The sequence below is a fragment of the Vulpes vulpes genome, chromosome 7 (genome assembly GCF_048418805.1).
Source record: "Vulpes vulpes isolate BD-2025 chromosome 7, VulVul3, whole genome shotgun sequence".
Taxonomy (NCBI): domain Eukaryota; kingdom Metazoa; phylum Chordata; class Mammalia; order Carnivora; family Canidae; genus Vulpes; species Vulpes vulpes.
Window position 1 is genome coordinate 26,695,796 of NC_132786.1, and position 21,232 is coordinate 26,717,027.

General features: G+C 45.3%; 1 protein-coding gene across 40 annotated transcripts in view; it reads right to left on the reverse strand.

The window, feature by feature from the left end:
* The window catches only part of CSGALNACT1 (chondroitin sulfate N-acetylgalactosaminyltransferase 1), a 323,911-nt gene that overhangs the window by 35,665 nt on the left and 267,014 nt on the right, over positions 1-21,232 (reverse strand). For all 40 annotated transcript variants that reach the window (XM_072763348.1, XM_072763339.1, XM_072763356.1 and 37 more), the window contains one exon: positions 7,649-7,865. In XM_072763348.1, coding sequence (XP_072619449.1) covers positions 7,649-7,865 — 217 coding nt within the window. The remainder of the gene's footprint in view (positions 1-7,648; positions 7,866-21,232) is intronic.

The following is a 21,232-nucleotide window of genomic DNA, read 5'->3' on the forward strand; positions in this document are numbered from 1 at the left end:
CACAGAGAGAGAGAGGCAGAGACACAGACAGAAGGAGAAGCAGGCTCCATGCACCGGGAGCCTGACGCGGGATTCGATCCCGGGCCTCCAGGATCGTGCCCTGGGCCAAAGGCAGGCGCCAAACCGCTGTGCCACCCAGCGATCCCCTCGTCTTCTTTTCCTTACTGAAGGCTGAAATAAACCAGCCCGAGTCTTCCCCTTGTCCCTTTGTCTGCCAGGAAGTTCAGAGCTGGCATTTTTGACAATCTGCAATGGTTACCCCTTAGTCCTGGCTTCCAGGTTTACCTGTCCTCCATTCTGCATTGTTGGTAAGTGTCTTTGTTAGTGACCTTTATAAAAATGGTTTTGTTAAATTGGTATTTTTCTATGGACACAAATAATTTTTTTAAAGATTTTATTTATTTATTCATGAGAGACAGAGAGATAGAGAGAGAGGCAGAGACACAGGCAGAGGGAGAAGCAGGCTCCATGCAGGGAGCCCGATGTGGGACTTGATCCCAGGACCCCGGGATCACGCCCTGAGCCAAAGGCAGACGCTCAACCGCTAAGCCATCCAGGCGTCCTGACACAATTTTTAGGATTAGTTAAGATGACTCAAATAATAATGAGAATAAATATCTTAGTCCATATACTCCATGTACCCAGGAATCAATTCCATCCCCAGGGCCTGGCCCTGACACAGTTCTGGAATATAAAAACTTGGTCTTTGGTTTTCTGCAGATTGTACCCATGCCTAGCCATCACCTAAGTAAGCTGATTTCTCTGACCTAGTCTTCCCTAGGAGGCCATTCTCTCTGGGGAATTCCAGGTTCTACATCTATTTCTATTGTCTAAGAAAGCATATTTGTTATAATTCCTAGCCATTTGGCTCCTTTGTAGGTGAATAGTTAGCAAACTGATGCTGAAGTGAAAAATAAAACAAAACCCTAAATCTATCTGTAATAACCAGTGCAGAGCTGCAAGAGGACCCATCTGGAAGGTACTTTGAATTTACAGGAAATACTAAAGCCAGCTATATAAAGCAACTTGTAAAAAATCCCTCATTCAAATGCCATCAGGACAAAGAGTGTCTACATTTTAAAGGACATGCACTGGAAGGATAATGTTTTAAATACATTAATCTCAAACTGATCATTCAAACTCTGTACCAAAAATAGTGGCAAATGGCAAGTCTTGCTACTAATAAATGACCAACAAACAGCACATAAAATCTTCACATGGAAGACAAGAAGACAGTGGAAGACACAGAAGATTGTATTTTTGCCTCATGTGGCTCCCACCTCCAGTCACTCCCTCCAGGAGACTGGGCGAAGCCACCCAGGCAGAGAGAACGTGGCCCAGGGGAACGGCTGGTCTGGGGGAGACAGGGCCCAAATCCCAATTCAGGATCCTGAAGGAAGAACCACAGTGGAGCATGTGGTCTCTTCACTTTATGTGGGAAGTAGAGAGGGACAGTAGGACTATCCTCATTATAGTTTATGAACGAACCCCTGCAAATAATAGGGGGTGGGCAGAAGCAAAGGAAAAAAGATGATCATAATCAAGATCCTTTTTTTTAATTTTTATTTTATTTTTTATCAAGATCCTTCTTAAGAGCAGAAAGAGGAGAAGGGATGGGCGATGCTGACACTCAGTTGAAGCATCTTCTATGTACCTTTTGCAACACACACACACACACACACACACACACAGCCAATCATTAAACAAAAGGCCAAAACCTTATCTTCTTTCCTCTTTTTGATTTGTGGGGGTGGAATGAGCTGCTGAAGACAACAGGTACAGGTAAGAGAAGTAAATTCATGAGGCTGATTGATGTTTCAGGCCTCAGTCCTTCACTGAGGGCCAGTTGTGAGAGCCAAATCATCCTCTCCTCAGGACAAAGACTCATCCACCACTAGACAGAGCGAGCCTAGCACAGCGCACATCCATGCCAGGGTGCAGAAAAGCCACGGGAATTAGGAACCTCCAATGAAGGTCACACAAAGCCTCCACTGAGTTCCTGCTCTCCTCCCTCTGTTCCTGGAGACTATAAATAAAGTGAATAGAACAATAAATCCCCTGCCCTCAGAATACAGCCAGGAGTGGGACACAGACAGTTCTCCATCAAGACAGGAAGGCAGCCAGGGAGAATCCATCCCCTACAAGGTCAGAGGGAACAGTCTGAGTAGCCCTCTGTGCGCCAGGCAGAAGGAAGATACAGAGCTACCTCACAGCAACCATGTCTCAAGAACAGTATCAAAACTAAAGGAAGAAAGAAGTAAGAAAGCAATAGCATTCAACAGTAAATGAAAAACCCAGTCTGAAAGAAAATACAATTCAAACAGAAGAAAATATCTTATACATTTCACACTTCCTTAATAAAAATATGAATTCAATAAAAAAAATCCAAGAAAAAATGACAAAAAAAAAGATTAAAAGGCACACTCTGTGCTGAGAAAATAAGGTGGCAGCCCAAACACACAGAAGTACTAAACTAAACACAGCATGGGACAGAATAGATGCATCTGAAAACCAAATTGCTCATCTCAAGAAAAGCCTTATGTGAGAGCAGCTAAAAGAGTAGGCATTAAGAAATAGAAGCTAATGCATAATTAAAACACAAAAAAATTTTCCTGACATGAAAGAATCCACAAAGCAAAATAGAAAATTCAATTAAGTATAGGAAAAATATGAGCGAGAACAACAGACACGGTGATGAGACATATCCTGATGAAGCTACTATGATTCAACACTCGGAGGAATTCTTCAGGCACTCAGGCAAAAGCCAGTCATTCTCGAGAGAGACCAAGTAAACTTGTCCTCACATTTCTCTATGGCATCATCAGATGCCAGAAGAATGTCTCCAAACTCCCAGGAAAGAAAGTGTGCCCAAGAATGGTAAGCCCACCAAGTTGTCCTTAAATCAAAATGATTGTGAGTAGACGCTCCACTCTCAAGCACTCACGACCCTTCTTGAAAAAAATTTCTCATTCATTTGGGGAATATAAATAATAGTGAAAGGGAATAGAGGGGAAAGGAGAAGAAATGGGTAGGAAATATCAGAAAGGGAGACAGAACATGGAAGACTCCTAACTCTGGGAAATGAACTAGGGGTGGTGGAAGGGGAGGAGGGTGGGGGGTGGGAGTGACTGGTTGGCGGGCACTAAGGGGGGCACTTGACGGGATGAGCACTGGGTGTTATTCTGTATGTTGGCAAATTGAACACCAATAAAAAACAAATTTATTATTAAAAAAAATTTTCTCCATGGACTCTAACCATGCAAGACCTCTGGGCTGCAGCCACTGTTGTCAGAGGGCTGCTGATGGGTCTATGCAATGTACATACAGACTCTGAAGCCACAGAGCAGAACACAAAGGCTGCAACCCTGACAGGGTAAAAGTAGTAGACAGCCAACACCCTGGAGGATGGTAGGCAGGAGAGGGAGAAAGAATGACTGTGCTGACTTCCTCTTCTTGGGGTGACTTTTCTCTCAATCCAGTCTAAAGTGAGAATATGCAGCAAAAAATACACAATAATTCCAATATTTCCTGTTATGCAAAATCTTTTTTTTTAATTTTAGAGGGATCTCAGAGGCACCTGGGTGGCTCATCTGGGGAAGCATCCAACTCTTGGTTTAGGCTCAAGTCATGATCTCAGGGTTGTAAGACTGAGCCCCATGCACTGGGCTCCACACTGGGCACAGAGCTGCTTAGGAGTCTCCCTCCCTCTGCATCTCCTCCCCATGCACTTTGTGCGTGCTTTCTCTCTCAAAAAAGGTAATCTTAGAAGGATCTCTTCAGAACTTATACTATCTCTCACAGTAGAGAAATGTTTTCTTAAAGATCAGCAATTTCTTCAGATTATACTTCAGATTCACTTCTATAAATTGAGTCAGGTAAAAATGTAGTTCTTCAATTAAAAACAGTATCTAGTATAACTCATGTTGTATTAAAGAATTTCTAGCTAGCAAGTTATTCTTCTATCTGCATATATTCAAAGAAAAGTACCTATGATACAGTTCAATTAATGTTAAAAATGGCTAATTTGGGGAGGCAGGGCAAGGAGTGGATTTTTAAATAATTCATTCCTTGTGTTCTGTATTATTTAAATATTGTATAAAGCTATACATCTCTTTCACAAATTAAAAATCCGCATTTAAATTATAGTGGCCAAAAATATCTTCTGTTGAATTTTTAAACAAAACATAAAACATATGGCAACTACATAAAAATTTACAAAACAGAATTCAAAAGAAGAAAACAAAAGTCATTCATCATGCCATTTGCGGTCCCAGCCAGAGTTAATATCTGCTAATCTTGTAAAAGAAGGGATTTCATAAAGACAAGGTCAAATATTTAATAATAGCCCCTTGTATTTTTTCCAATACTTTTAGGTTTGTATTAATTCTATTTAATTATTTAATGGACCAGCGTTTACTCTGAGTTTTGGTATGCAGTAAGAATTTAATATTTTCTGCTGTTTGATGAGTTGCCATACACTGAACAGTCCGTTCTCTGCTGGCTGATGTGAAATGCCACAGAATTAAATCCTCTCAGGTTTGCATACCCTTTCTTATTCCATTTTTGCAGAGACCCAACACACTCAGAAACCCCTAGCATACAGACTCCCCACCAGCTTCTGCTCCAGTGTCCTCTGTCCTGAGTAGCTTTCTTTGTGACCCATTGCCCCTTACTTTTACTTCTGCTGCAGCTCCCAGCTCTGTTCCAGGAGCTTTAAGTCCACACGAATACAGACACCACCTCTAGAACTCATCTCCTTGCCCCTATGCCTGGTCGAGTGTCGGGCACACATAGACCTTCCAAATATCCTACCTAAGTAGTAAACCTTCCCACCCACCTTCTCCTGCCTCTGTGCCACAGCAGACATTTTACTGGTTTTTAAAACATTAACTAACATTACATTTCATTTCACCATCTGAATTTTGGAGACTGGCAAGCTAGTCATTTTACCTTTTTCTTTTCTTTTTTTTTTTTTTAAGATTTTATTTATTCATGAGACAGAGAGATCAGAGACATAGGCAGAGGGAGAACAGGCTCCTCACAGGGATCCCCACGTAGGACTCAATCCCAGGATCACGACCTGAGCCAAAGGCAGACACTCAACCACTGAGCCACCCAGGTACCCCCATTTTACCTTTCTCAACAATATTTCCCCTCTAGTTTTAGTCCTATTGTTAAATACATGCAATCCTCATGACACTAAGGCAATAGCCAATCATATATAACCTAGAGAATCCTGCTACCCTGGGGCCGCAGAGCCCTACAAAGGACCAGGCAGACACTGCTTCAGTGTGAGCACGACCTTGACAAGCCCAGCAGGCTCAGTGACTGGTCTTCATGACCAGCTGATGCAAATCTCCTGGCCCTTAATCTGGCAAGCTCTAGGCAGCTTCCTAGCCAAAGAAACTTACTACAAACTAGAAATGGGCCTACCTACCGCTGGAAGCAATGCTTTGACTTAACGCCTAGTGCCGACCACAGGTTTAGTCCTTCTTGGGAAATCATGCTTGATCAACCAGCAGCACCCTGCCATCCCAAAGAGAAGGCAGGGGACACAGAGACACCAAAGGAATTCTGCAAGAAGCCAAAGTTCCACAGACACACTTCACTACTGGAGCTAGAGGACACTGTCGACACTGGAGTGATGGTGCCCAACAGAGCATCTACAAACTGGGAACAGATGACAAGATCAGCCTGCCCTACTTTGCATGATGTCACAATATAAGGCCCAACTCCTGAACCTGGGGAAGGAAAGACAATGGGCATTGTGATGGCTGTCTTTATTGGTCGAGAGGCTATGATGTCCAAGAGGCAATGGATTTGTTCAGTCATTTCCTTAGAGGCTAGAACTAGACCCACTGGGTATGAATTATAGGGAGGTGGACGACAGATCCAAAGAATAGCAAGTTTTCTATCTGGAGTTGTTCAACAACAGAGCAGCCTGCCCAGTGAAGGAGGCAGTTACCTGGCACACATGCACACGTGTTGTACAGAGTACTGAACGTCAAGGATGCTCTGGAGGGATCCTGAACTAAGGGAGGAACAGACCAGGTGACTGCCAAAGGTCTCTTCTAAGACTATTGGATTCTGGCCCTAAAATTTATTTATTTATTTATTTATTTATTTATTTATTTATTTATTTATAAAGATTTTATTTTTTATTTTTTTAATTTTTATTTATTTATGATAGTCACACAGAGAGAGAGAGAGAGAGAGAGAGAGGCAGAGACACAGGCAGAGGGAGAAGCAGGCTCCATGCACCGGGAGCCTGACGTGGGATTTGATCCCGGGTCTCCAGGATCATGCCCTGGCCCAAAGGCAGGCGCCAAACCGCTGCGCCACCCAGGGATCCCCTAAAATTTATTTAGATAAGAGTTCCCCTTCAAATGTAAAAATCTTAAAAAGACTGCATTCATCACCTAAAATTTTGAGAAGTATCAACCCACACCCTTACACAGCATTACTGGCTTTTTACAATGTGAATTTAATGATAAAAGATTAAAAGCAAATGTGAAGGGCGCCTGGGTGCCTCAGTCCATTAAGCATCCAACTTTTGATTTCAGCTCAGGTCATGATTTCAGGGCCATGATTTACAGGTCAGCAAGGAGTCTGCTTCTCCCTCTCTCACTATCTCTCCCCTCATTTATGTGCACTCACTCTAATAAATAAATAAAATATTTAAAAAACATAAAAATAAGTTATCTTTCAAGATTTATAATTAGACATATATAACTTTTATCTTTATAATAAGCTAGCTAGGTAAGTTAGCTTACCTAGCTACACCAGTGACCGGTGATACGAATGTTAGCCATGATAGCTTATAAAAGCTGATACCGCACATAAAGGGTTTCAAGATACACATGTAAAAACTACATTACTGCATCTGAAAACAAACCCTCACAAGATGCCTGGGTGGCTCAGTCAGTTAAGCGTTTGCCTTCAGTTGAGGTCATGATCCCAGGGCCCTGGGATGGAGCTCCGTGTTGGGCTCCCGGGCTCAGCAGACGATCTGGTTCTCCCTCTCCCCACATCTCGTGCTCTCTCTTTCTCAGATGAATAAATTAAAAAATCATAAAAAAATAAACCCCTCTTCTTGAGCAGCTATAAAAGTGTGTACTTGGAAACTTCTTGGTATAATTCGAAATTTAATCTCTGAGATGTAGGTTTGAGTAAAAAATGGATGCTTATTCAATCAATCCTAGCAGCTGCAGGAGCAGGACAGCCCATGCAGACCTTGGGCAGCTGAGGGCACACATCCTCCAGCCAAGTCCACAGGCGATGGGGGCGCTGGCCTTCCAGAGTCAGGGAGAGGCCTCCCTCCACTGATGAGGCAGCGTGGCCTGTGCCGTATCTCAAACCCGACCCTAAACCCAAGCTAGCCTTGGACACAGTAGGCATCAGGCCATTTCTGCAGATCCTGGTGAGAAGCCACCCTCCAGAATTTTTGCTTCGGAAGGTAAATCTGCTTGTCTGGCAGTTTTCTAGTTGCTTTAGGGAAAGGCAAAGGATAATTTCACATGAAGGAAACAGTTGAACAGAAGAGAAAGGGGCCTTTGTACTTGGCTGGGGAAACAAGCGCGATGACAGGAAATGATACCAGCATTTTAACACATGCCACACTGAGGAAGGTAAACATGTACCAACCGACCTGAAGTTGTGCATGAACTGCCGGAACTTGTCTACCCGCTTTGCCAGTGGCACGATAACGTTGATGAGTGTGTTGCCCATGTTGAGCTTTTCTTGTTTTACTTTCATGATAGGGCCAAAGGGTCGAAACAAGACAAGTCGCCTGAATTCATGCTTCTGCTCCCCTTTGAACGTAAGCTCATACAGAGTGCCTTTATCCTTCTCTGTGCGGTAGATCCCTGTTGATGGAAACACAAAGGTAGTTTTTAAAATTAACCTTGGCCGCTGAGTTTTTTTTTTTTTTTTTTTTACAGCTGAGGTCTAGCCCAAAAGGCCCTTTAAAACATTAAATTAAAACTCTACGTGTAATAAGTATTTGAGAACCCCAAATGCTCCCACATTAAAAATCCCCAAGAAATCAAAATACCATCAATTCAAAATCATAGTTATGAAGACTTCAGATAAACACTAAAGTTTGTGATGTTGAATACAAAACTATATTTATACCATACAGAGGCAGTCAGAAAATGGACAGTAGAGAAACATGCCAAAGTAACATCGGCTGTGATGTGGAGTTGGGTTGTACAGTTTTTTCTTTTCTGCTATTATCCACACTTCCTGCAATATAATTAAATACTGTAATTATTATATTTATTTAATTGTAAAAGAATGTTAAAGTTATCTGTTAGGAATTATAGCCATTTCAGATAAACTGACCAAAGCAATCTATTTAGAGCACTTCGGAGTGGCCCTTTGGAAGCTTCTGGAAGCACTAAAGCTCATGATACATAAAATACCCAGCACAGTGGCAGGTGCACATCTTATTTAGTTCCATATTACCCTTCCCACCTCTGAGAAGAAGCACAGCCAGTGCTCCAGAGCCAGACTACTTGGAATACCTATTTAAGGCCCCCCAAACTGTGTTCTATGCCACGTTACTGGTACTGAAATGCCACAGTTTCACTTGTGAAGTTGAAGTTGTGACCCGTCAGCTCTTAGGATGAGCCTCCCAAGGGCCTGATGTGACAGACTTTATCCAAAGAGGCAAACGATTCCCCACCACCTAGATTCCACTGCCTTCTGGACATCGCTGGTATTGTGTGTGTCTTTTTCCGACAGTCAGAAAAGACTCCCGTACAAATCCAACCAATCACCAGCTAGGCTCCTTCACCTTTGACCTCTGACTCCCCATGTTTCCTATCGCAGGTCTCTGCCCTCCTCTTCGCCCAACTCCCAGCTTTAGCTGGAACCCCCCTCCTTGGTCTTGGAGGAGCTGCAAAAGTGCATCGCCAGGGCAATAACTGGCTGCACAAGGGTAGTGACAGTTCTCCAGGCCTCTGGCAAGCCACCCCTCCGTTTTTCCTCACTCCCTCTACGTTTGTGGGCACTATAGGTCTTCCTCACAAACACTGCCAGGTTCTCTGCTCCACTCACTGCCGTGTCAGAGCTTTTCGTCCTTAGGCCTCTCTGATCTTGTTCAAAGTCTGGATCTCCTTCAGGTGCCACAGAGAAGAGTCTGGTACTGCGGGGTTTCAAGGTAGCCTCATCTCTCACCACCATCTGGACGGCCTGCCTCCGGATTCAAAATGTGCAATCCGCTGGCAGCCAGCACAGTGACCTGAGGGCCCAAGCGCAGTCACCAGCCAGAGCTCTTGTCTGAAGACCCCCCTTCAACTCCTTGGGTAACAGGGCATACTGCTCACAGGCCCTCAGAGGCAGGGAAGGCGAGAGAGGTTTTGCAGGGCTCATGCTGGAACAGAATTCAGAGTCCCTGCAGGGCCATTCATGGCAGAAAGAAGGGGGTTCGTTTCTCAGGAAGCTCAAAGGACTTCTTTGAAAATGTGAAGTGGTTCCCTTCAGTCTGTTCATTCTCTCAGGCAATTAGTACTCACTGAGGAAACAGGCTCTTCCCCACCTCCAACGCTGTCTGCAGCAGCTGGGGAAACCACCAGCTTCCAGGGGTAAAAGGAGGCAGGGAGGGAGGAAGGAGCTGCTCTTGGGAACAGTGTTCACACAGCTCACACGGGCCTACCAGGGGTTGGCAGCAGGGCCTCAAGCTCCTGTTCCCGTGTCAGCCAGTGTACCTTCTCTATAAATGTGGGCAAGGCTGCTGACAGTTTAATGTGCAGATAAAAATGTACGTGGGCTGAAGAGGGTTTTTTAACTAAGTCATTTTCTTTTTCGGCACCAGGATAAGAATCACTAACTTTTAAAAATCAGAATCCACAGATTTGAAAGTGCAGGAAGAGATACATGAACCCATCTGAAGAGACTGGCATCTACTTATAAAGACCCAGAGAATATACTAATTCTTATTACAGGGCTTCTCATGAGCACGTCAGAAGAACCGCAGTGGCGGCGCCCATGTCCTCAGCCCAGTGTGCCAGGCAGCAGCAGGATCGGTGGCCTCAGGCACAGCCCTGCAAACTGGGAAGGCCAGGGCACCTGGGCTAAGCCCACACGCCACCAGTTCAGCTGCTTTCTCACTGTCTTCCAAGTCCCATGCTTGGAAAAAGTTATTACATCAACTTTTTAACATATTTCCCCATACTCTACCTAATTAAATTAATTATGCCTTATAAATCTCATTTAGATCTCTTAATTCCATTTTAAATAAGTCATATAGAAAAATCTCTTGCAGCCTGTGTCCACTAAAGCCCACACCCAGCCTCCACCCACCACACCCCCAGGCACACCCTCCCACACCTGCACACTCTCAGTCTGCTTGTAACACAAAGGACAACACCTCAATGGATCGCTGTGCCTCCTGGAGATCTTCAGAGATGGAAACACTAGGAGGTTGAGAAGGGCAGAAGCATTCTGAGGCAGAAATGGCCTATCAGCTAGCCAATGAGCTGGCATGCACCAGCATGTCAAACGCAAAGCAAACTGGTTTTGCATAGGATAACATCATTTTATGCATTATGCAAATTAAAGATCAAAATAAAAACTTTGGAGCTAGTTGAGATTTGGGGCTAGATACCCTAATTGGCACCCTCTTTTCCCCTCTTTCTCCCCATAGACACTATGTCTACTTTGAGTTTGGTGTTTCCATTTCCTGAGCAAGCATCCTAGTGCTCATCATCTTCTGCTATTCTAGGGGACCAGGCTGTTTGTAGGATGACCCACTAGGGGGGGACCCCTCCAGGCATCCAAGACATAGCTCCACGGCCTGCTGCTGATGTCTGCTCCTTCAGCAGGTGAGGAACTAAGCAGACATAGGCCCTTCTCGGCATCTTATCATCAACATAGGATCTCAGAAATCAAGAAGCTGGAGGTTAAGGGGGGTACCACTCCTTACCCTCACACTCTTACTTACCCTCACTCAGTGAGTGTACACAAGTGTGGCCACTGCTGCCTGCTGATCGCAGAAGGGTCTCCACTGTCATCCCTGCCTTTCCCACCTTCTCACATGGAACCTAGGTCAGGTCTCTCAGCAGGATAACTACAATCCTCTGCCAACCCATGTCCCACTCCCAGGACCCAATCCATCCTGCACATATGGACCTCAGCTTTCCTACAGTACTGTTCTAACCCTGCTTTTCCCTCACTGGCTTCTTATAGCCTAGAGAATAAAGTATCAAGACCATGGCCAGGCCTTCAAGACCCTCCATACTATGGCCTCAATCTACTGTCCTAATTATAGGTCTTGCCAGAGGCCTCATGAGAAAGATGGGCTCTAGTCGTGCATATACAACTGCTCTTCCTCCTTTGAGGAAATGGAACCCTCCTGCAATGCTGGTGGGAATGTAAAATGGTACAGCCACTATGGAAAAGAGCTTAGCAGTTCTTCAAAAAGTTAAACATAGAGTTAATCACATGATCTAGCAATGCCATTTCTGGATATGTACCCAAAAGAAATAAAAACAGAGACTCGAACAGATCCTTGTATACACGTTCATACCCCCATTGTTTACAATATCAAAAGATGGCAACAACCCAAACCTCCATCAACCAATGACTAGATAAAACATGGTAGATACACACAATGGACTATTACTCAGCCTTAAAAAGGAAGCAGATACGATACACACTACAACATGAATGAATCTCAAAGACGTGTGCTATGTGAAATAAGCCAGACACAAAAGGACAAATACTCTATGGTTGCATTTATATGAGGTGTCTATACAGCAAGTAGACTGGTGATCCCAGAATTAGTTACCTGGGGTTGGGGGGGAGCAGGGGATGGGGAGTTAGTACTTAATGGGCCCCAAGTTTCAGTCTGACATGATGAAAAAGTTCTAGAAATGTGGGCTGTAATGGTTACACAACAGTGTAAATATGCTTAACGTCATTGAACTGTACACTTAAAAATAGTTAAAATGGCAAATTTTACATTATGTATACTTTACGATAATAGTGGGTCTCCCCTGAAGAGGCCTTGAATTTTCTTAAGACACACTTCCCCACCAGTCTACCTTTTGTCTCTTAAGCTGAACTCCTCCTCTGGGACCCAAAGTGGCCATTAAATCCTCCAGACACCCTGGTCTACAGAGGCTTTTATTTAAGATTTATTTATTTATTCATGACAGACAGAGAGAGAGAGAGGCAAAGACACAGGCAGAGGGAGAAGCAGGCTCTCTGAAGGGACTCAATCCCAGGACCCCAGGATCATGACCTCAGCCAAAGGCAAATGCTCAACCACTGAGCCACCCAGGTGCCCCGGTCTTCAGAGATTTCAAACTTTTCTTTGCTGACCTATTTTTTTCACTTTCTCAGGACTCTGGAGATCATCTAGTCCAGCCTTGTCATTTGACAAGTGAACAAACAGAGTCTCAGGGCAGTTGTGATCTATCTGCCTGTGCCCACCAGACTTTTTAGTGACTGCCTGGAACATACCCCGCTCTGAGAGGTTACTCCCTAGAAGTCACTTTTCATATGCAACATTAGCAGCTCAAAGCAGGGCAAAGATGCAGAAGCATGAAAAACAGAAGTCAGAATTAACAATATAAAGTTCATTGTAAAAAACACCATTTGGCCACACAGATAATTTTCACATCCACCCTTGGGACTTTTCTTTTACGCTCACTCAACAATTTTAACAGTTATTAAATAACAATCACCTAAATTCATAGTCTACAAGACGTTCAAAGTAGTAAATCTTAAGAGGGAATCTTCATAAAATATATTTCGAACAACAAAAAAAGAGTATATGAGGAAAGAAAATCTAGAACAAGCTGAAATGCTGACAGTAGTGCACAGGGGCGTCCTGACAGGGAGGGAGAGGGAGAGGACCAATATTATTTGTTTTGAATTTAAATCTCTGAGACACCGAATACAAAAACACTCTACCCATGTAAATTGCCTTTGAAAACGTCACTTCACTATAAGAGTGTATCCTCCTTACTCTGTACAAGGAGAAATAGAGAAACACCTGAGAAAGACTTGCTCCTAATAGTAATTTTTAACTATTTTGGTGCATCAATGATTTTCAGTTAGAAAATCCTGCTCAAAAAAAAAAAAAAAAAAAAAAGAGAGAGAGAGAGAATCCTGCCCAGAAGGAATTTCTCATTCCCAGACCATGCGAGATAAATGAGACATTATTACAGTGCCATCTGCTATCAGCTCTGTTTTCCAAGGAAAAATAGTAGACATTTGCCATTTGTGAGAGAGGTGCTCCTGAGGCTGCCATAATCTTCAAATGCTGAGGTACCACATGTAAGTAATTTTCCCCATAAAAAAACAATAAAAAGTAACCACTTCAGGCTTTTCCTCAGCTGCCAGCATTGGGAAATGTCTCTACACACTCTACTCTCTGCTCATCATGGTGTGTCAGTCCATACCAGCTTCTGGACATGGCCTGACTCAAGTTTATTATTGTTTTCAACCCTCATGCAACATTTCTTTTATTTGATGAGAAATGGTTGTACTGACTGGTGTCCTTGCTGCAACAATCCATGAATTGCCTTTTCTTAGTTCTATATACTGCACTGGGTGTGTAATTGTTCGTGTTACAGACCAATGCGGACAACCCCATCACCTTAATCTACCAGAAATTTCTAAGAACCTCACTTTATTCAGAGCTCATCCTTGGTTCATCACTACTACTAACAGCTGACTTTCTTTTCAGAGGCATTTTCTCCCCCCACAAAACTACAACCTACCTATCACGAAGGCTCTCGGGTATTTGACAGTAAGCAGGGAGCCAAGGCATGCTGTGGTTCCAGGGTAGCAGTGGGCTGGAGTCCTCCCCAGGGACCCCCAGACTGACACCTTCACATTCACATGGCATGGTGATTCTCATTGCCACTGATCTTTCTTATGTGTGTTATTTCCTGTGGACTGTGTTTTATACTAGAAATATAAAATAAACATAATAAAATCACTGTGCTCTCAAAGAGAAAGATAGATAGGGAAGCAACACAGGCATGAAGACAGGACAAGCACCTGAGTGAATCTGCCTCAAGTGGGAGGGGACAAAAAGGAGGGGAAACTGCCTACTGAGGGGAGGAACAGTTTGATAGAAGGCATTTCAGCAGAACCAAAGACCAAGGGGGTGTTTGCCAAGATGGCAAAATCGGAGAGGGCATTCTATGCAAACATAGCAGCCTAAGCTACGACACTGAACACACTAAAAGCCATCATGTTGAGTTTGGCAATTCAGCAAAGCTGAGGTGCAGAGCGAGGCCTGGACCAGGCAGGAGGGGTAGGTGGGCAGTCATGCAGGGCGCACTAGGCTGGCCCACCAGCTCCCTCTCACCGCAGCACAGGCCAGCCTGGAGCCCAGCCTAGTGGCTGCCACCAGAGGAGCCGGGGCACCACGTGGGGATGGTCAGCCCGCGGCAGTGGAGCATGGGGCCAAGGAGTGAGGTCATATGGCAACAGGGGAGAACCACAACAGTTCAGCGACAATGAACAAAGGCCTGAGCTATGGCAACGCCAGCAGAGAGGATGAGAAGCCAAAAAGAACTCGAGACAACGTAGTTAAGAAATGGGACAGCGGGGAGGGGAGGGGAAGGGAAGAGAGGGGAGGAGAGGCGTAGTGTGATTCCAGTTACAGGGGAGATAGGATTTGGGGTGCGGATTTGCAGAGCTGTGTGAGGGCAGGAGCTCAGTGGACGGGCCTCCCTGCATGGAGGCAGCTATGAGTGTGAGTGGTGTGGCTGGGGGTTCCCATCCTGAGGAACCGCAGGGGGGCTGAGGCTGGGGCACCCCATCCTAAGGAGCTGCAGGAAGCAGCCTTAAAAAGGAAGCAGGAGGGTCGAGGCTGGTGTGCCCCCACCCCAAGGAGCCACAGGGAGGCCGAAGCCAGGGTGCTCCCACCTAGAGGAGCCGCAGGAGGGCCAAGGCTGGGGAACCCCCACCCCAAAGAGTGTGTGTGTCAGCAGGGAGGCCGAGGTAGGAGCAGCAGGAGAGGGAGCCAGGGACTGCACCACACCCACGTTCCAGCAAGCTCCAGTATAGCAGGGACCAACCCGGCCCCTGGACAGTCACTGGTGACCTTATCACCAAGGCTTCAGAGGAGTGACAGGGCTGCAAGCCAGGTGTGAAGGGAGATGGCAGCTGAAGTGTCCTTTCATTTCCTTGCAGTTGGGGAGTTACTGCTGCTGCCTCAGGACCTTTGCCTTTTCTCTCCCCTCTGCTTGGGGGTGCAGTGAGGTCTCAGCCCAAAGCCACGTCCTCAAAGAGGCCTTCTCTGGTCTCACCCCCACGAGCCCCCACCACTCTGTCCACCGCTAACCCGTTTGTCTGCCTCCCACATTATGTGAACATGTTTACTTACCCACCTACTTGTTACCGCTCCCCCGCACTAGAAGGTGAGCTCTGTGAACACCAGAAGTGTTCCCACAGCCCTAATGGACACCCCATGCCCAGAGGAAGGGCAGGAGGGTGGGAAGGAAGGTGCTTGATTAGAAGGGAATTAATGCAACAGAGCAGCAGCTAGAGGAACTCAGAGTTGATGGCATTTTCTTAAAAAAAAAAAAAAATAGGAAAGGGACACCTGGGTGGTGCAGTCAGTTAAGTGTCTGACTCTTGATTTTGGCTCAGGTCATGATCTCAGGGTCACAGGATTGGGCCTGGGTCAGGCTCAGCACTCAGCAGGGAGTCTACTTGAGATTCTCTCTCCCTCCTGCTCACAAGCATATTCTCTCTCCCTCCTGCTCACGAGCATGCTCTCTCTCAAATAAATAAGTCTTTAAAAAACAGGAAAAAGAAACAACCATGAATACATTGGGGAGAAAGGAACAAACAGTATGAGGCATGAGGATCCACAGATGGAATGAGAACCTGAGAGGTGGGTGGGACCCACGACACAGTCTTGGACAGAGCAGCATCATCTGTTCTCCCCAACAGGGCAGGAGTAGGAGAGCACGGGTGCAGGTCCCGCAGGCTCGGGGCAAGAGGCCAAAGGAAGGCCCAAGAACTAATGTCGGTCATTTCTCCGTAAAGTGGCAGGAAGGTCAGGCCGAGGCTGAGGTGATTCGAGGGGGAGAGGGGTGGAGGGCTGGGATGGTGGCCAGGGAATGGGAGCTGGCACAAGGCACAGCCAGGCCAGAGGTGACAAACCCACACTGACAGCAGCGTCCGAACCTCCAGCGGCTCTCCTATGGCAGCACGAAGAACTGCCCAAGGATGGGGAAGCCTGATCCGGGACCGGACTCTGCAGGACAGGTGTGCAGGTCAGGGAGGTCAAGGCGCTGGGGTTCAGGCTGGAGAGGGAGGGGTAAAGCCTAAGGAAAGGCAGGTCAAGGCCGCGGGATGGGTCAGAGTGCAAATAAACAGCCAAGACATTGGAGTCCGAAGTAATAGCAGAAGTTCTGGGGAAAATGGACTTTGATGAAGTCCAGGTTTAATGACACAGCAGGGCTCCTGCAGGAGCTGACAAGGCCTGGGTGTGGCTGCCTGGGACATGGGCCTCTGCGTGCTCCGTCCCTCTGTGCCCTAGAGTTGGCCAGAGCACGTGGAGGGCCGCTGAGACCTTCAGCTCGCAGCCTCCATCTCTCCCCAAGCTGACACTCTTCAAGGACTGCGGGCTTCTTCTCACAAAGACACTGCAGATCCATCTCCCTCCCTAACTTTAAGAAACCAATGATGAAAAAACACAGTCTAGATGCCCAGCTGGAGTAAAGGGAGTGTAAGGGGCTCGACACGGCAGCAGGTGAACCAAGAGAGTGGGGAGTCCTGTGAAGATTCCAGAACAAGCATCCGGGGCAGGGAAGTCAGAGCAGCCGCTGTCGGGCACGTTTCCCAATGGCTGCAAGACTTCCTCTCAACACACGGCGGAATAGGATATCCGGGATGCTCTGGGGGAGCAGATAACCACAGATGCAGACAGCAGCAAGGAGCAGGGGTTTAAAAGGTTGAAGAGCAGGAGCACCTGGGTGGCTCAGTGGTTGAGTGTCTGCCGCCTTTGCCTCAGATCGTGATCCTGGGGTGGTGGGATCCAGTCCCACATTAGGCTCCCCACAGGGAGCCTGCTTCTCTCTCTGCCTGTGTCTCTGTGTCTCTCATGAAAAAATAAATAGGATCTTTAAAAAAATTGAATCATAATGTACGTTCAAAGCATCAACATTAACTACCTTGTGCTTCAAGGAAAATCATTGGTTGCACCTTATATAAGCATTTCTTTTATTTGACTAACTTATCTAATTAGTGATAAAAATTAATTTTAGTTTTATAAATAGGCTAGCAGAGCAAATAACTGGACATCTGGGGGAAAATATGAGTATTTCTGTGGAACTTCTGAATTACATATAAGCCACACCAAGAACAAGAAAAGAATCTAAGGCCTAGAATATAGGTCACAATTTTCTACCATAACAGACATTAGTGGACACGTATTCATCTATGCCAGTAGGAACTGGTAAGCTTCAGAAAAGGCAGATTCGGGGATCCCTGGGTGGCTCGGTGGTTTGGCGCCTGCCTTCGGCTCGGGGCATGATCCTGGAGTCCTGGGATCGAGTCCCGCATCGGGCTCCCTGTGTGGGGCCTGCTTCTCTCCTGCCTGTGTCTCTGCCTCTCTCTCTCTCTCAGTCTGTGTCTCTCATGAATAAATAAATAAAATATATTAAAAAAAAAAAGAAAGAAAAGGCAGATTCTTGAGCCCTATACCAGATCTGTTAAATTGGGTCAGAGGACTAATTTTGAGGAATACTGATTTAACCCCAAACCAGTACAAAAGGTAGAGAGTAAAAATAAAGAATTCGGCAATGGAGTTTCTGATGGGAGAAGAACTATGACCAGATGTTCAGTGAACATATACTATACCAAGGCTAGATCCACCATCCCTGCTGCTTCTAGGGGGTCACAGAAGGGGAGAGGAGCCAATCCCCACAACTACCTGGTGAATCAGCATGAAAAACACACTTTAAAACGCAAATCCTTTTTTCTTTTTGGACTTTGAACATCCACTTTGCAGCATAAAGTTTGCAGCTATGGCCCAAACCTTGTCAATACTTTAAATGAAATCTGAATAATGTATCATTTCCTGCAAACATTCCAGGGCCACAAGGACAGTAAGTAAAGGTAAGGTGATAGTGAATAATGGGATATGCTTCTGTAAACCGATTAATCTAGTCACTCATTCACTCAATGATCCTTCAAAAAGCACCTTTCGTCATTGGTGACAGACATAAAGATGAATAAAACATGGATCTGCCCTGGAGAGCACAGAAATGAGCAGCTACACTCTGTGGTTAGGGTCAGGGGTGCCAGTGAGAGACCTCAATTTCTGCTTGGGAGACACAGGGACAGGTGCCCAGAGAGGCAAGCATCTGAGTGACATTGAGGAGGCGGCCTGTATAGCAGACAGACTTAGTGCAGGGAGTGTGAGGACCCTCCAGGCAGCCTGACCTGTATATACAACAGTGTACAAGAGTATGGGGTGAAAGTGTGGGGCTTTCAGAAAGGCACATACATACTGTAAGGCTGAGATAGGGGCCAGGTGAAGAAAAGGGCAAGACATGAAGCAGGTTCCAAATCATGATGGCCTCATGAGTCATGCTAAGAAGGGCTTCCTGTTTGCCACCATACAGATTTTTGGGTTTTGTTTGGATATGGGTTTGTGGATTTTCTTATATTTTCTGGACAACCACTATAGCAAAAATATAACAATTTGAATCTTAAACAGTTAAAAAAAAAAGTATTTTCTAACCAGTATGAGGTTGGAAGAATGAATCCCATACCACACTTTTGTTCACATCCTTACAAACACAGACTCAGACACGGACACACGCCTCAACTTTTCCCTCACCAAGGGAAAACACAACACTCAATGAAAGAAGAAAGGTGTTTTCCCTTTGGGGTGAAAAGTACACTAAGAAACAACTTTAATATTGACCATCGGGAGCTATGAGGTATGGTCAACCCAAAAGAAACATCCTTTTTAATATAATAATCTGCTCAGAATGCCAAGCTACATTTTGGTCACGCTAGATCCCTGGGAGGCAGCAAGTCATAAAGTGACACCTGATAACAAAGCCAGGGAAAGTTCTCACAGAGAAAATCTGGCCCAGGAGAGAGACAGACCTGAATTTTAATTCCATTCAACCATTAACTTGCTCTATGACTTTGGATAAGGTCAATTCTCAAAGCTTCAGTGTCTCCAATGCTATAACACGGGCACTAAATGATACACGATTCACTGTGCCCATGAAATAATAAACTAGAAGAATCATAAATGTAATTTTAGGATTAGGAAAGTCACTGCCTCTACAAAATTCCTAGAGCAACTTTAGTAACATCATAAGACTAATGTACAATGAAATGTACATTAATGTACAATTCCATCTTGGAGGCACCTGGGTGGCTCAGTGAGTTAAGTGTCTGCCTTTGTCTCAGGTCAGGACCTCAGGGTCCTGGGATCAGGTCCTGTGTCAGGCTCCCTGCTCAGTGGGTAGTCTGCTTCTCCCTCTCCCTCTGCCCCTTCTCCACGCTCCTGTGCACCCTCACTCCCACTCTCTCTCTCTCTCTCTCTCTCTCTCTCTCTCAAAAAACCAATTCCATAGGAAAGTGAAACAATATGATCTATTAGATGCAGTTTTCGGATGATAGTTAAATATTATCTATTTTTATAGATTCTCCAAGTTTAAAAAATTACTTAAACTATCACCCGTAAGGTAGTGCTCCCTAATTTTTTTTCTCAAGTCAATCATGACCCCCATTGGTCTCTGCTCCCCTACCTCGTCGCCCTGGACCTGAGTGCGTCTGCAACCACTGGGCCTGAGAAGGTGTGCACTCTGCTTGCTGGAGCACCTCCTCTGGGAGCCCCGACTGCTGGGTAAGACGTGAAACTACACTGAGGCTGCCCTGCTGTGAAGAAGCCACGCAGCAGGGCCAGGCCTTGCCATCCTGTGAGCCGTCCTGGCCCCCGTGTGACTACAGCCCCACTGCCAGATCAGGAGTGAAGGAGCGTTCAGATGGTGTGAACCGCTCGCTGTCGGCCCCACCTTCCAGCCTGTCCAGATGGGGCCCGGTCGTGCTGGAACACAAGGCAGCCCACCAGGTCCTTTCTGAACCTCCGACTCTGTCAACATATGAATATGATGAACTTAAGCCACTAAATCTGGGACAATGCATCCTGCAGCAATAGTAAGTGGAAGGTGAGTAACTGATTTCCGTGGGCGTGGAAATCCCTCCATGTGCTACACTGCTCATTAAGAGCTCGTGCAAACATTATCAGCGACTGTGCCTGCGGTTTTAGCAATGTCAATAATTTGATAAAGCTGGATTTCTTCCTTTTTCTTCCATTGTTATTGTATTATAAAATCTGGAGACTTCCCTCTTCTCATTTTTCTCATTAATTCTCTTACTCTTCTTCACATGCTTATGACATCTTGACTGCCTTACAAAGAAACCTGGTGTCACACAAAAGGAATACAGTTCACAGGTATAAAAAGTGCTATTATTACCATGTAAACATCTGGAATCAAAGGACGTACACACAGACACAAATACAGGAACATGTGTGCAGCAATAACTGGATGGTGTACCACTGGTGAGGGTGTGTAAATCTGTCAATGTGCTACGCTGCTCATTAAGAGCACGTGCAAACGTTATCAGCTGCTGAGGTCCTGGTATCAGTGACATCCGCTTATGGCTCCCGAGCCAGGTACCAGAGCAAAAGGCCACCCAACCTCGGTGTGGAGCTGGGCAGAAGGATTTCCCCAGACAGGCTGAAAATTTTCCTCAGAAAAAAGTTCTGGGTCCGTGAAACACATGAACAAATGGGCAGCTGAGACCCCGAAACCTCACACAATTGAGCTATGATAAATCTAGTCTAGAAAACCTCTCAAGTGGATATCAATTCTTACTTTGGCTATAAAATCATGTGAATAAACAAAGACCCCCTTGGTTAAGTTCCTGCTGATAGCTATTTTGAATTTAATCTCTTTGCAGAATTCTTTACAATAAAAATGTACCTGGTTATGTAAACTGTGAACTTGAGACACATAAACTCTAACCATTAAGTTATCTAAATACACTAGTTAAAAGAAGAGACTGGTAGAGCGGTTAAGAAACGAACACAGCACAACTATAGTAGGCTGTTTACAAAAAAAACTCACTTCAAATTCAATCAATGACTTTGGTAACTTGAGGGATGGAGAAAGATATATCATACAAACATTAATTTAAAAAAAGGAGTGGCTGGGGCAGCCCTGCG